Source organism: Neomonachus schauinslandi, chromosome 3 (assembly GCF_002201575.2).
Source record: "Neomonachus schauinslandi chromosome 3, ASM220157v2, whole genome shotgun sequence".
Taxonomy (NCBI): domain Eukaryota; kingdom Metazoa; phylum Chordata; class Mammalia; order Carnivora; family Phocidae; genus Neomonachus; species Neomonachus schauinslandi.
In genome coordinates, this window is record NC_058405.1 from 100,782,237 (window position 1) to 100,795,959 (window position 13,723).

The window sequence follows — 13,723 nt, forward strand, 5'->3', positions numbered from 1 at the left end:
AACTACTATTCTACTTCCTGTCTCTGTGAATTTGATTATTGTAGGTCCTTTGTGTATGTGGAATCCTACAATAATTGTCCTTCTGTTACTGGCTTATTTCACTTAGCATAATGTCTTCAAGGTTCATCCATGTTATGGTATGTGTCAGAATTTCATTTCTTTTTAAGATCGAATAGGGCGCCTGGGTGGCTCAGTTGGTTAAGCGACTGCCTTCGGCTCAGGTCATGATCCTGGAGTCCCTGGATCGAGTCCCGCATCGGGCTTCCTGCTCGGCAGGGAGTCTGCTTCGTCCTCTGACCCTATCCCCTCTCAGGTGTTCTCTCTCTCTCAAATAAATAAATAAAATCTTTAAAAAAAAAAAAGATCGAATAATATTCCATTGTATGTAAATAGCACATTTTGTTTATCCACTCATCCATCCATGGGTTATTTCAAACTTTTGACTATGTAAATAACACTGCTATGAAGATAGGTGTATAAATACCTGTTTAAGTCCCTGCTTTCAGTTCTTTTGTGTCTGTTCCCACAAGTGCTAGATGATATGGTAATTTTATGTTTAATTTCTTGAGGAACTGCCATACTCTTTTTCCATACTGGCTACATTATTTCACACTCCTGTCAGCAATGCATAAAGATTATAATTTCTCTGTATCTTCACCAACACCTGTGATTTTCTGCTTTCTAAAATAATAGCTATTCTTATGGATGTGAAGGGATATCACATTGCGGTTTTGATTTGCTTTCCATAATGGCTGAGCATTCTTAATGATTGAGGTGATTTTTGTATATAGTGCAAGGTTAGGGTCCAACTTTGTTCCTTTGTATGTGGATGTTCAGTTTTCCCAGGAACACTTGTTGAAAAGACTCTCTTTTCCCCACTGAAAGTTCAGTCTTTGCACTTTTGTAGAAAATCATTTGACCATATAGGCAAGGGTTTATTTGTGGGCTTTCTGTTTTATTCCATTGGTATATATGTATGTCCTTACACTAGTACCACACTATTTTGATTATTGTAACTTTGTAGTAAGTTTTTAAATCAGGAAATGTGAGTCTTCCAACTTTATTCTTTTTCTTCTTTTCTTTTTTTGAAAGATTTTATTTATTTGAGAGAGAGAATGAGAGAGAGAGAGAGCATGAGAGCGGGGAGGGTCAGAGGGAGAAGCAGACTCCCTACTGAGCAGGGAGCCCGATGTGGGACTCGATCCCGGGACTCTAGGATCATGACCTGAGCCGAAGGCAGTTGCTTAACCAACTGAGCCACCCAGGCACCCCTACCTTGCTCTTTTTCAAGATTGTTTTGGCTATTTGGGGTCCTTTAAGATTCCATACATATTTAAGGATGGATTTTTCTATTTTTGCAAAAACTGTCACTAGGATTTTGATAGGGATTTTATTGAATCTGTAGATTGCTTTGGGTAGTACTGAAATCTCAACAATATTAAGTCTTCTAATCCATGAACCAAGGATGTCTTTCCATTTATTTTTGTTTTCTTTACCTTCTTTCAGCAATGTTTTAAAGTTTTCAGTGTACAAGTCTTTTGCCTCCTTGGTTAAGTTTTAAAAATAACTGTTTTAAAAAAGATTTTATTTATTTGGAAGAGAGAGAGAAAGAGAGAGATGAGCAGGGGCAGAGGGAGAGGGATAAGTAGACTCCCTGCTGAGCAAGGAGCCTGATGCAGGGCTCGGTCCCAGGACTCCAGGATCATGACCTGAGCTGAAGGCAGATGCTTTACTGACTGAGCCACCCAGGTACCCCTAGAAAATAACTTTAAAAAACTACTTGTTAGAGGGAGCATAACTTGGGGCATCTGGCTGGCTCAGTCAGTAGAGCATCCAACTCTTTTATTTTAAACTCTTTTTTTAAAAGATTTTATTTATTCATTTGAGGGAGAGAGCACAAGCAGGAGAGGCAGAGGGAAATGGAGAAGCAGAGCGAGAGGGAGAAGCAAACTCCCCGCTGAGTTGGGAGCCCAAAGTGGGGCTCAATACCAGGACCCTGAGATCATGACCTGAGCCGAAGGCAGATGCTTAACCATCTGAGCCACCCAGGCACCGAGAGCATCCAACTCTTAATCTCAGAGTTGTGAATTTAAGCCCCACATTGGGCATGGAACTTACTTAAAAAAAAAAAAAAATGAGGGAGCATAACTCCTCAGTCATTAAGTGTAAGCTGTGTATGGTGACTTCTTTCCAAAGAGTGCAGGTTGGAAAGGAGGAAAAAAGAGTAACTTTACCCTAGAGATACCTGACAAATACAATCTCAATTAGGTGATCAGGGTCAACTTCAACAGTATAAATCATGTTGATGGTATGTGCCCTTGATATGATATGATGAAAATAGCACTTTATTCTGTAATCTTCCTTCCTAAAACTCATAATCTCAGCCTATCCATGAGAGAAATATCCAACAAATCCCAATAGAGGTAGTCACAAAAGACCACATATTATATTATTCCATTCATATGAAATGTTCAGAACAGGGAAATCTATAGAGACAGGAAGCTAATTAGTGGTTGTTTAGGGCTGAGGTGACAGAGGGGAACAGGGATAGTGGGATGATAGTTGGAGCCCCATGTTGGGTACAGAGACTACTTAAAAATGAAATCTTTAAAGTATACAGTTCAGTGGTTTTTAGTATAGTCACAAAGCTATGCAATCATATCCACTAATTCTAAAACAGTTTCACCACCAAAACCAAAATTTCTTATCCATTAGCAGTCACTTCCCATTCTCTCTTCTAGCCCTAGACATTGCTAATCTACTGTAGTGTCTCTATGCCTATTCTGGAGATTTAATATAAATGAAATCATATAATATGTGGTCTTTTCTGACGAGCTGCTTTCACTTAGCTTAATGTCTTCAAGGTGCACCTGTTTTGTGGCATGTATCATTCCTTTTTGGGTAATTAATATTCCATTTTATGTATACACCACATGTTGTTTATCCATCAGTTGAGGGACATTAGGGTTGTTTCCACTTTGGGTTATTACGAAAAATGCTGTTATGAATGTTTGTGATAAGTTTTCGCCCGGACATTTATTTTCATTGCTCTTGGAGATATACCTAAGAGACGAATCGTTGAGTCATAGGGTAACTCTAAAGTTTATCTGTTTGACAAACTGCCAGACTGTTTTCCAAAACAGCTGCACCATCATTCATTCCCACCAGTGGTGTGGGTTCCAAATTCTCTACATCATCGCCAACACTTGCTTTTGTATGTTTTGTTTTTATTACAGCCATCCTAGTTGATCTGAGGTGGTATTCTATTTTAATTGTTGGATTGAGAAGTCACTCACTGGGTATTTATTATAGTATTTTGCTTTTTTTTAAAAAAAGCAGTTCAGTAATTTTTTATAGTATTTTGCTTTTAACCAATATATTTTATACAACTTTTTTGTGTATATTAGGTGATATATTTTAAAAAGAACAAAAGGCTATGGGATTGGACTAAAAAGGGAGAGGAGAATAAGAGAGAGAAAGAAGAAAACCACCTTTGGGAATAGGAAGGAGACTGGAAAAAGAATTTATTTTGTGTCCTGCATTATATTGGGGTAGAAAATCTAATGATATTGATGAAACACAAAATGAAGGATGGGAGGAATGAGCAGCAGAATAAAAGGAAAATATGAGCTTAAAAAGCAGCCTTTAGTAACCTGATGAAGATTAAAAATGGAATCTGCAAACATTTTAATAAACATGTTTATATAGTTTTATAATCAAAATAAGTCTATGGAGTCTGTCTTCAAAACAAGATAGATTTTCCTTTGTTTGAGATGAACCAAGTTCAGTCTTGCCTTCTTTCAAAGTTCATTTACCCAGTGCTTCTTCAGTAGAATTATAGCCAACAAACATTTACTTGCTCACCCTCTCCAAGGAGGGTTCTTTCCAAAGAATCCAGTTTCAAATTCAACCTCTCCTCATCTCCCACCCTCTACTCCCAGCTCACTAAAGTGACTGCTGGGCTTGTCGCTGTCCCCCTGCAGGGGCTCTTCTCTCCACCTGGAATCCTCTTCTCCAATCCATTTGCTAGATCCCTCCCTTGCTGTCCTTTCTGAGACAATCTTCCCGACACCCCCGTCTGAAATGGCCCTGTCCACACTCACACTTTCTTCCCTTGCCCTGCTTTCATTTTTAACATAGAAAAAATATTTGATCTCTTTATAATCAAATACATGCAAATGAAGCATATAAGAAGATAATAGTTTTCAGCTGTCAAATTACCAATAACAAAAATGATTACATCATTGAAGACAGGCTGAGTCGGGTCAGAGCAGTTTTAAAACTGTTGGTATACACTGGGGCGCCTGGGTGGCTCAGTTGGTTGGGCAACTGCCTTGGGCTCAGGTCATGATCCCAGAGTCCTGGGATCGGGTACCACTGTCGAATCCCATGTCAAGTCCCATGTCAGGCTCCCCACGTCGGGCTCCCAGCTCGGCGGGGAGCCTGCTTCTCCCGCTAGCCCTCTCCCCTCTCATGCTGTTTTTCTCTCTCTCTCTCAAATAAATAAATAAATAAAATCTTTTTAAAAAAAACTGTTGGTATACACTATTAAAACTTTTCTGGAAGATAATTTAGCAACATGCTTTAAAGTCTTAAAGAATGCATGTTTTTTGACCTAGTAATTTCAATTCCAAGAATCAGAAAGAATTCATCAGAAGGTAGGCAAAGGTTTATATATAGGAACATTCATTGCAGTGTAATTCATAATGGTGAAAATTAAATAAACTTATGTATAAAATAATATATATGGGGCACCTGGGTGGCTCATTTGGTTAAGCCTCTGCCTTCGGCTCAGGTCATGATCCTGGAGTCCTGGGATGGAGCCCCGCATTGGGCTCCCCATGAGCAGGGAGTCTGCTTCTCCCTCTGACCTTCCCCCCTCTCATTCTCTCTCAAATAAATAAAATCTTTAAATAAATAAATATTTCTCTCATTTATATATATATTATTTTATTTATATTTTAAAGGATTTTATTTATTTATTTGAGAGCAAGAGATAGAGATAGCCAGAGAGAGCACAAGCAGAGAGGAGAGGGAGAAGCAGGCTCCCCGATAAGCAGGGAGGCCGACTTGGGGCTCGATCCCAGGACTCTGGGATCATGACCTGAGCTTAACCAACTGAGCTACCCCGGCACCCCATGAAAGAAATATTTAAAACTCTGATCCCTTTATATGATGAGAATCTGTAAGACCATTGAAAATCATGCTCTCGGGACACCTGGGTGGCTCAGCTGGTTAAGCGTCTGTCTTCAGCTCAGGTCATGATCCCAGGGTCCTGGGATGGAGTCCCACATCGGGCTCCCTGCTCAGCGGGGAGCCTGCTTCTCCCTCTCCCTCTGCCTCTCCCCATCTGCTTGTGCTCTCTCACTCTGACAAATAAATAAATAAAATCTTTAAAAAAAATCATGCTCTCTTTCAATGAATTTTTAATAAAATGAGAATATACTTATAAAATATCTTAAGTATAAACAGTAGGATTTACAAGTATGGCATATATGTTACATACTATGTATACAAATATACATTCTGCCCAAACCTACTGAATCAGAACCTGAATCAAAATTAGCTTTGAAGCAGGAATACGGACAATTGCAATTACGCTCTTCTCACTACCTATCAGTATATCCCTATTTTATCTGTCTTCTTTGCCGGAATGAAAACTTCAGCTAGAATGCATAACTTGCTTTGCAGGAGAGAAAGGGGAGACTGAGGGCAATCTTGAAGCCTTGGAGAGTCGGAGGCAGGACTGGAGAAGGAAGGGCAGAAAGATACTCCATGGTGGCACAGACTCAGGATTGGGGAAGGAGTGCTGAAAAGAGATTTTCAAAGGGAATGCTGGGCACTCTGCAATATGAGCCACTTGTGCCCCTCTCCATGGGGAAGTTTTCAGTACAATGTTATTTTCTCACTAATGAATACACATGACAAGATTATTGAAGGGGAGTGAGAAGAAATGCGAAGTCCTGCTGTAAGGAGGGTAGGGGAAGGTGGGTGATGAAGATGGCCAGTGGGTCAGCCATCAGGGTGGTGTGCACTTACCTTGAGAAGCATATTTTTCATGGTAAATCTCATAGGCTTTTCTGTGGGCATCAGTGAGGGTCTGGAGACGTGAAGATCTTGATTCCTGTTGGGGAAGCTCTTTTATCACCTCCTCCAAGTCACTAAACGTGAACCAGATCTCAACCAGGTCCCCAAAGGAGTGGAAGGCGAATGTGGCATAGTCTGCAAAGAGATCAGCAAAGACTGCACTTCTCCGGATGGTGCTGGCAGGGAGGGTCCGTTGATGCAGGACGACCAGGGGCTGAAGCTGCGCTGTCTTGAGGGTCTCGAGGAATCGCCGGTAGCACTGCACTGTCTTGCTGTCTGGGTTCTCGGAGCTTCCTGCTGGGAGAAGTTGTGCCCACGGCAGAAATACTTTATAATGGGTGATCTCACTGGCATGAACACGCCTGAAGTACTCCGGCAGGGAAGAAGGCAGTGGTTGTTGACAAACATAAACGCTTTTGTCCTCTGCTGCAAAGTTGGAACCTTGGGTTCCCGGTGGACTACCCAGGTTGTACAGCAAGTCATTGGTGAGAGGACCAGCAGCTGAAATGAAGTTTCTATCAGATTCCCAATCTAACCCCCAGCATGAAAAGCTTAGGAGGACAATAAACACTGAATTCCAAGCCAGCTCCATTTTCAAGGACCTGTTAGGAAGTATGTGGAATCCTTACTTTTATAACAATAGCTAGGTTGTAAAATGCTAAGTGATTATTAACACTTAATATTTAACTGGGTTATCTATGGTAATGAAATCAGTGCACGGCTTACCAGCATAATATCAAAAATTTAAAGACCATAGAGATAACACGAAAACCTCAAACATCTCACATAATTTAAGCAGATGAGCCTGGAAAATGTATGAAGGGGAAAAGTAGTCCACATTTTTCCCTGAATTATGAATTATTTAAAAATTCGTTTACATAATAGAACAAAGGTGAATCCTTGTCAAGCCTTTCTCCCCCCTTAAAAATATGTAAGTAGGGGCGCCTGGGTGGCTCAGTTGGTTAAGTGTTGGACTCTTGGTTTTGGCTCAGGTCATGATCTTGGGGTCCTGGGATCGAGCCCTCCATCGGGCTCTGCACTCATCATGGAGTCTGCTTGAGATTCTCTCCCTCTGCCCTTCCCCCTGCTCTCTCTCTCTAAAATAAATAGAGAAAATCTTTTTAAAAATTATAAAATGTAAAGAAATATATATAAGTAAATGATGAACATTGTGTAAAAGATTCAAATATAGAAACATATATGAAAAACCTGCAAATTCCCCTTCCCCAGCCCCCCTTGCCTTCCTCAGGTAAGCACTCTCAACACTGTGCTTCCTTCCAGTTTTCTTTCTTTCTGTAGTTCAATGATTATTCAGGAGTCAGAATGCTTGGGTTTAAATCTTATCTGGTGAAAGTTACTTAATTTCTCCATGTCTGTTTCCTCATTGGTAAAAATAGTGAATAGATAAGTTGTGAGAATGAAATGAGATCATTCTTTAGCATGTCTAGAACAAGGCAACTCAATGAAAACTATTACTAAATATATACAAATGCAAACATATGTAAGTGTATAACATTTTAAACGTATAATTTAACGTATATGGGATTATGCCTTATGTATTGTTCCTCAGGTTTCTTTTTTTCCACTTAACAGCTTCTGGAACTCTGTCTATATCAGAATATATAGAACCACTTACTTTTAACAGATGCATAGCATTCCACATAAGGATGTACCCTAATTGAATCTCTAGCATATAGAACACTGGTTGATTCCTAATTTTAATGTGTTGCAAATGAATATCTATATCTATACATCTTTGTCTAGATGTATGACCATGTCTTTAAGACAGAGTCTTAGAAATTAAGTTCTGGACTCAATGTTATACACATGAGAATTTTGATTGAAATCCAAATAGTCTTCCAAAACAGGCTTCTTCAAATTTAAATCCTACCTAATGTTAGGAGGATGCCTAAATCTCTACTTTGCTAACACCTGTTATAAAACTTCACATTTTTCACACTTTGAAAGATGAAAATATTATCTTCTTGTTGAGTTCTCATTTTTCTGCTTAAAGGGGATAGCTAGCTGTTCATGTTATACCATATATGTGTGAGTTTATTTCTGGGCTATTTTCTTCCCTTCACCTATGTGTCTGTTTCTAGGCCAATACCGTACTATTTTGATTACTATAGCTTTGTAATATAGTTTGAAATCAGGGACTTTGATGCCTCCAGTTTTGTTTTTCTTTCTCAAGATTGCTTTGGCTTGTCAGGGCCTTTTGTGGTTCCATATACATTTTAGAATTATTTGTTCTATTTCTATGAAAAATGCCAATGGAATTTTGTTAGGGATTACATTAAATCCATAGATTGGGTTGTATGGACATTTTAACAATGTTAATTCTTCCAATTCATGAGCATGGAATATCTTCCCATTTATTTGTATCTTCTTCAATTCACTTCATCAATGTCTTACGGTTTTCAGTGTACAGGTCTTTCACATCTTTGGTTAAATCTACTCCGAGGTATTTTATTCTTGATGCAATTGTGAGATTGTTTTCTTAAATTCTCTTTCCAATAGTTCATTGTTAGTGTATAGAAATTCAACACATTTTTGCATATTGATTTTGTATGTTACAACTTTACTGAATTTATTGATTCCAACAATTTTTTTGGTGGATTCTCTAGAGTTTTCTATATGTAATATCATATCATCTGCAAATAATGACAGTTTACATCTTCCTTTCTGATTTGGATCCCTTTCATTTCATTTTCTTGCCTAATTGCTCTGGCTTAGACTTCCAATACTAGATTAATAAAAGTGGTGAGAGTGGGCATTCTTGTCTCCTTCCTGACCTTAGGTGAACATTTTTCAGCTTTTCGCTATTTGAGTATGATGTTAGCTGTGGGTTTGTTGTATATGGCCTTTATTATGTTGAGGTACATTCCCTCTACAGCCACTTTGTTGAGTTTTTATCATAAATGGATGTTGAATTTTGTCAAGCGCTTTTTTCTTCATCTACTGAGGTGGTCATATTTTTGTCCTTCATTTTGTTAATGTGGTGTATCACACTGATTTGCAGATGTTGAACCATCCTTACATCCCTGGAACAAATCCCACTTGATCATGGTGTATGATCCTTTTAATATATTTTTTAATTTGGTGTACTAATATTACGTAAGGACTTTTGCATCAATGTTCGTCAGAGACATTGCCTGTAATTTTTTCATTTGGTGACCTTGTCCAATTTTGATATTAGGGTAATGCTGGCCTTGTAAAATAAGTTTATGTGTTCCCTCCTCTTCTATTTTTTGGAAGAGTTGGAGGACTGGCATTAATTTTCTTTAAATGTTTGGTAGAATTCACTATTGAATTCATATAATCCTGTACTTTTGTTTGTTGGGAGGTTTTCGATTATTGATTCAAACTCCTTACTAGTAATTGGTCTGTTCAGATTTTCAATTTCTTTACGACTCAGTCTTGGTAGGTTGTCTATTTCTAGGAATTTATTTCTTTTTTTTAAAGATTTATTTATTTATTTATTTGAGAGAGCGAGAATGAGAGAGAGTACATGAGAGGGGGTAGGGTCAGAGGGAGAAGCAGGCTCCTCGCTGAGCAGGGAGCCCGATGTGGGACTCGATCCCAGGACTCCAAGATCATGACCTAAGCCGAAGGCAGTCGCCCAACCAACTGAGCCACCCAGGCGCCCCTAGGAATTTATTTCTCCTAGGTTGTTCTATTTGTGTACAATTGCTCATAGTAGTCTCTTACCATCCTTTGTATTTCTGTGCTATCAGTTTTAATGTCTCCTCTTCCTTTGGATTTTGAGTCTTCTCTTTTTTTCTTGGTGAGTCTAGTTAAAGGTTTGTCTTTTGTTTTTTCTTTTCAAAAACCAGCTGTTTCATTGAGCTTTTCTATTGTCTAATTTTAGTCTTTATTTTCTCTTATTTCCTTCCTTCTACTAACATTTGTTCTTTTCTAGTTCTTTGAGATGTTAAGTTAGGTTGTTTGAGATCTTTGTTTCTTGATGTAGCTATTTATCCCTGTAAAGTTCCCTCTTAGGGGCGCCTGGCTGGCTCAGTTGGAAGAGTGTGTGAGTCTTGATCTAGGGGTCATGAATTTGAGCCCCATGTTAGGTTTAGAGATTACTTAAATCAATAAAACAAACAAACAAAAAATAAGTTCCCTCTTTGAACTGCTTTTGCTGCATTCCATAAATTTTTGTATGTTGTATTTCCATTTTCATTTGTCTCAGGTATTTTAGAATTTTTTATTTCTTCTTTGAAATTGGTTGTTTGGTAGCATGTTTAATCTCCACATACTTGTTGATTTCCCAGTTTTTTTTGTTTGCTTAAGGTTTTACTTATTTGAGAGAGAGAGATATTGAGAGAGCAAGTGGGAGGAGGGGCAGAGGGAGAAGCAGATTCCCTGTGGAGCAGGGAGCCTGACACGGGACTCAATCCCAGGACCCTGGGATCACAACCTGAGCCGAAGGCAGATGCTTAACAGACTGAGCCACCCAGGTGCCCCCGTTTTCTTCTGTAATTGATTTCTAGTTTCACACTAGATTATGGTCAGAAAAGATGCTTAATGATTTCAATCTTCTTCAATTTATTGACTTATTATGTTGCATAACATGATCTACCCTGGAGAATGTTCCCTGTGTGCTTAAGAAGAACATGTGTTGTTACTTTTGGATGGACTATCCTATATAGGCCTGTTAAGTCCATCTGGTCTAACAGGTCATTTAAATCAATGTTTCCTTATTAGTATTTTGTCTGGATTATCTATTCATTGATCAAAGTGGGTACTGAAGTCTCCTACTATTATTGTATTGCTACCTATTTCTCCCTTTAGGTGTATTAATACTTGCTTTATGTACTTAGGTACTCCTATGGCTGTATTTGCATTTTTTTCCATGTGTCCTGGAGGTAATTTCCATTTCAAACATGTAGGTTTACTCCATTTTTGTTTGTATATCCTACAGTACAGTTGTACCACAATTTATGTAGTCATTTCTTTAATCCTGTGGGGATTTTGTGGGAAATACATTATAGCTCAGTTACCTTAAAACATTCAAGTCTTCCCATTCAGAAACATGTTACATCTATCCATTTACTAAACACATGTCTAATTTCTCCATAAGGATCTTATACATGCTCCATCATCCATTAGCCACTTCACCTCCTTGACAAGTAACTTGTACAGAAGGGTGTGTGGAAATACAAGCACACTTATTCAGACATGCAAAAACTGGGGCTTTATTTATAGTAATGACCTCACCTTGCTCTGGAAGCCCCCACTCAAATGGCAAAATTGGGAAGAGGAGGAGTCACCAAAAAACTCATCTTTCCTACGCTTCAAATTTCCCTTTAGGTAAATATTTATCAAATTAAAGTTCAAATTTGTCAGGGTGTTTCTTTCAGGACCTCCCCATCTCATTTCATCATGTTGGAAGTCAGTGCAGAGAGGGGCTCTTTCTTGCTGTCCCGAGTTTTCACTAGCCTGTTAACTGAATGTCCTGCCTGTTATTTGTGCCTATGCTAGCATCTCCTAACTCCCTCAACAGGAAGCTTGGTATCCTAAACCCTGAGGTTTCCTCTTCCCAACAGCTTCTACCTTCATTAGTTAGGAACATACTTTTGACAGAGGAGTTTATAGTCTGTATCTGCTAACTGCACAATTTCTCTATCCATTCCCAGTCCTCCTCACTCTACTGTTTTCAAGCCATTGGAGAATGAACTCACATAAAACATATAAACATTCCCTAACCGGTCCTGCAGGGCCCCAAATGCCATCTGTTGTTAAAAGGTGCAAGTGTGAACTGCTACATCATGAACATACTAATGATGAAAAAGTATAATAAACGTTTCATTTTTATAAACTGTCTGAAAAAATAAAACACAGAACTGGAATAAATCTTGGAAAGTAATCTCCAAAGCCCCTTATCCGTCATACTAATTCTAAGAAGGACTCCTCACAGGAACCTAATCCTAGAGGCTTATAATGCTATAAACTTCCACCCACCTACCCATTAAACAAAAAGGGAAAGACTCATGTTTGTGAGTACAGCTGCCCCCCACCACCCTGAATAATTGAAGTTTGAACTGTGTGGGTCCATTTATACATGGATTTTTTCAATAAATATATTGGAAAATTTTTTAGAGATCTGCAACAATTTGAAAAAACTTGTAGACAAGACTTATAGCCTGGAAATACTGAAAAAATTAAGAAAAAGTATTACTTTAAGAATACAATATGGGCGCCCGGGTGGCTCAGTCGTTAAGTGTCTGCCTTTAGCTCAGGTCATGATCTCAGGGTCCTGGGATTGAGCCCCCTGCTCAGTGGGGAGCCTGCTTCTCCCTTTCCCACTACCCCTGTTTGTGTTCCTCTCTCGCTGTCTCTATCTCTGTCAAATAAATAAAATCTTAAAAAAAATACAATATATGTGTTAATCAACTCTTTATATTATCAGTAAGGCTTCCAGTCAACAGTAGGCCATTAGTTAAGTTTTTGGGAAGCCAAAATTAATACACAGATTTTTGACTGGACGATCTGGTGCCCCTGACCTCCATGTTATTCAAGGGTCAACTGCAGATGAAAGCAGTAATAGAGAAGGGAGGAAATAAATCCAATAGACAACTGAAGAACATATTATTTTATTTTGATGAAGAAAAGCAGTCACTGACAATTATAAAGTGATTCATACCATAAAAGTACTGCACCTTTTCCTATATATGTGAAAACAAGGTCTTGGTTACAGAGACCAAACACTGGGTTCCAACTTCATTTAGACAATAAACATAGCTTATGTTAATACAAAAGCGTATTACAGGAATGTGACATACAGGACACCAACTAGGTTCTTACTCCTCAAAATAAATTTTACTGAAGCCTTGCTCCCAGAAACGTTTCTCTTGCTAGTAGAGCTACATCTGTACTCCAGGCCAGGACGTAGGGGCCACAGTCTCTCAGTTAGTTACTTTCAGTATCTCAATCTTCAAGCGAGTAATTAGGGTTAACTACCAAGTAGGGATCTTCTTCATAGCTCTCACTTCCTTCTGTGGAGCCTTTCAATCCAGCTTGGGTGAGCTCAATTAGAACATGATCCTGTGAACACAAACATTTGTCCTCATGTCTCCAGCGGTATTGTAAAAATGCCCCCATCCATAGAACTTGATCCTTCTGAGTGTTTGCTATTAGCATTTTCTTCCATTTCCCCTTCAGAAGGACTTAGAAAAAGGACTACCCCTTAAAATCTTTACCAAGGTTCTGTTAAACTCCTTTCCCACTAGGATACAGACCCTTTCATACCATAAACCTCTTGAAAAATTACAAAATACATAGATGAGCTCAACAGCATTGTGATTTCAGTAAGGTTTCCTGGCATACTACAGCCTATAAATATAATTTCAAAAAAGATAAGATGGGGTGCCTGGGTGGTTCAATCAGTTAAGTGTCTGCCTTCAGCTCAGGTCATGATCCCAGGGTCCTGGGATAGGGCCCCACATCGGGCTCCTTGCTCAGCGGGAAGCCTGCTTCTCCCTCTCCCTCTGCTGCTCCCCCTGCTTGTGCTCTCTGTCAAATAAATAAACAAAATCTTAAAAAAAAAAAAAAAAGGTAAGATACAATGCATGAATTCTAAGATTATGCAACGGTGTAAAATCGAATGATAAATATGCTTATCATTCTGTTT

At 38.8% G+C, this 13,723-nt stretch overlaps 2 protein-coding genes across 3 annotated transcripts in view; both read right to left on the bottom strand.

The window, feature by feature from the left end:
- Positions 1-6,679, bottom strand: part of LCT (lactase) — a 50,129-nt gene extending 43,450 nt beyond the window's left edge. The window contains exon 1 of the mRNA XM_021695865.2: positions 6,040-6,679. Within this exon, the coding sequence (XP_021551540.1) occupies positions 6,040-6,679 (640 nt within the window). The remainder of the gene's footprint in view (positions 1-6,039) is intronic.
- Positions 6,680-12,670: 5,991 nt separating this feature from the next.
- The window catches only part of MCM6 (minichromosome maintenance complex component 6), a 32,291-nt gene continuing 31,238 nt past the window's right edge, over positions 12,671-13,723 (bottom strand). For both annotated transcript variants that reach the window (XM_021695819.1, XM_021695818.1), the window contains one exon: positions 12,671-13,137. In XM_021695819.1, the coding sequence (XP_021551494.1) occupies positions 13,021-13,137 (117 nt within the window). In that variant the 3' untranslated portion in view covers positions 12,671-13,020. The remainder of the gene's footprint in view (positions 13,138-13,723) is intronic.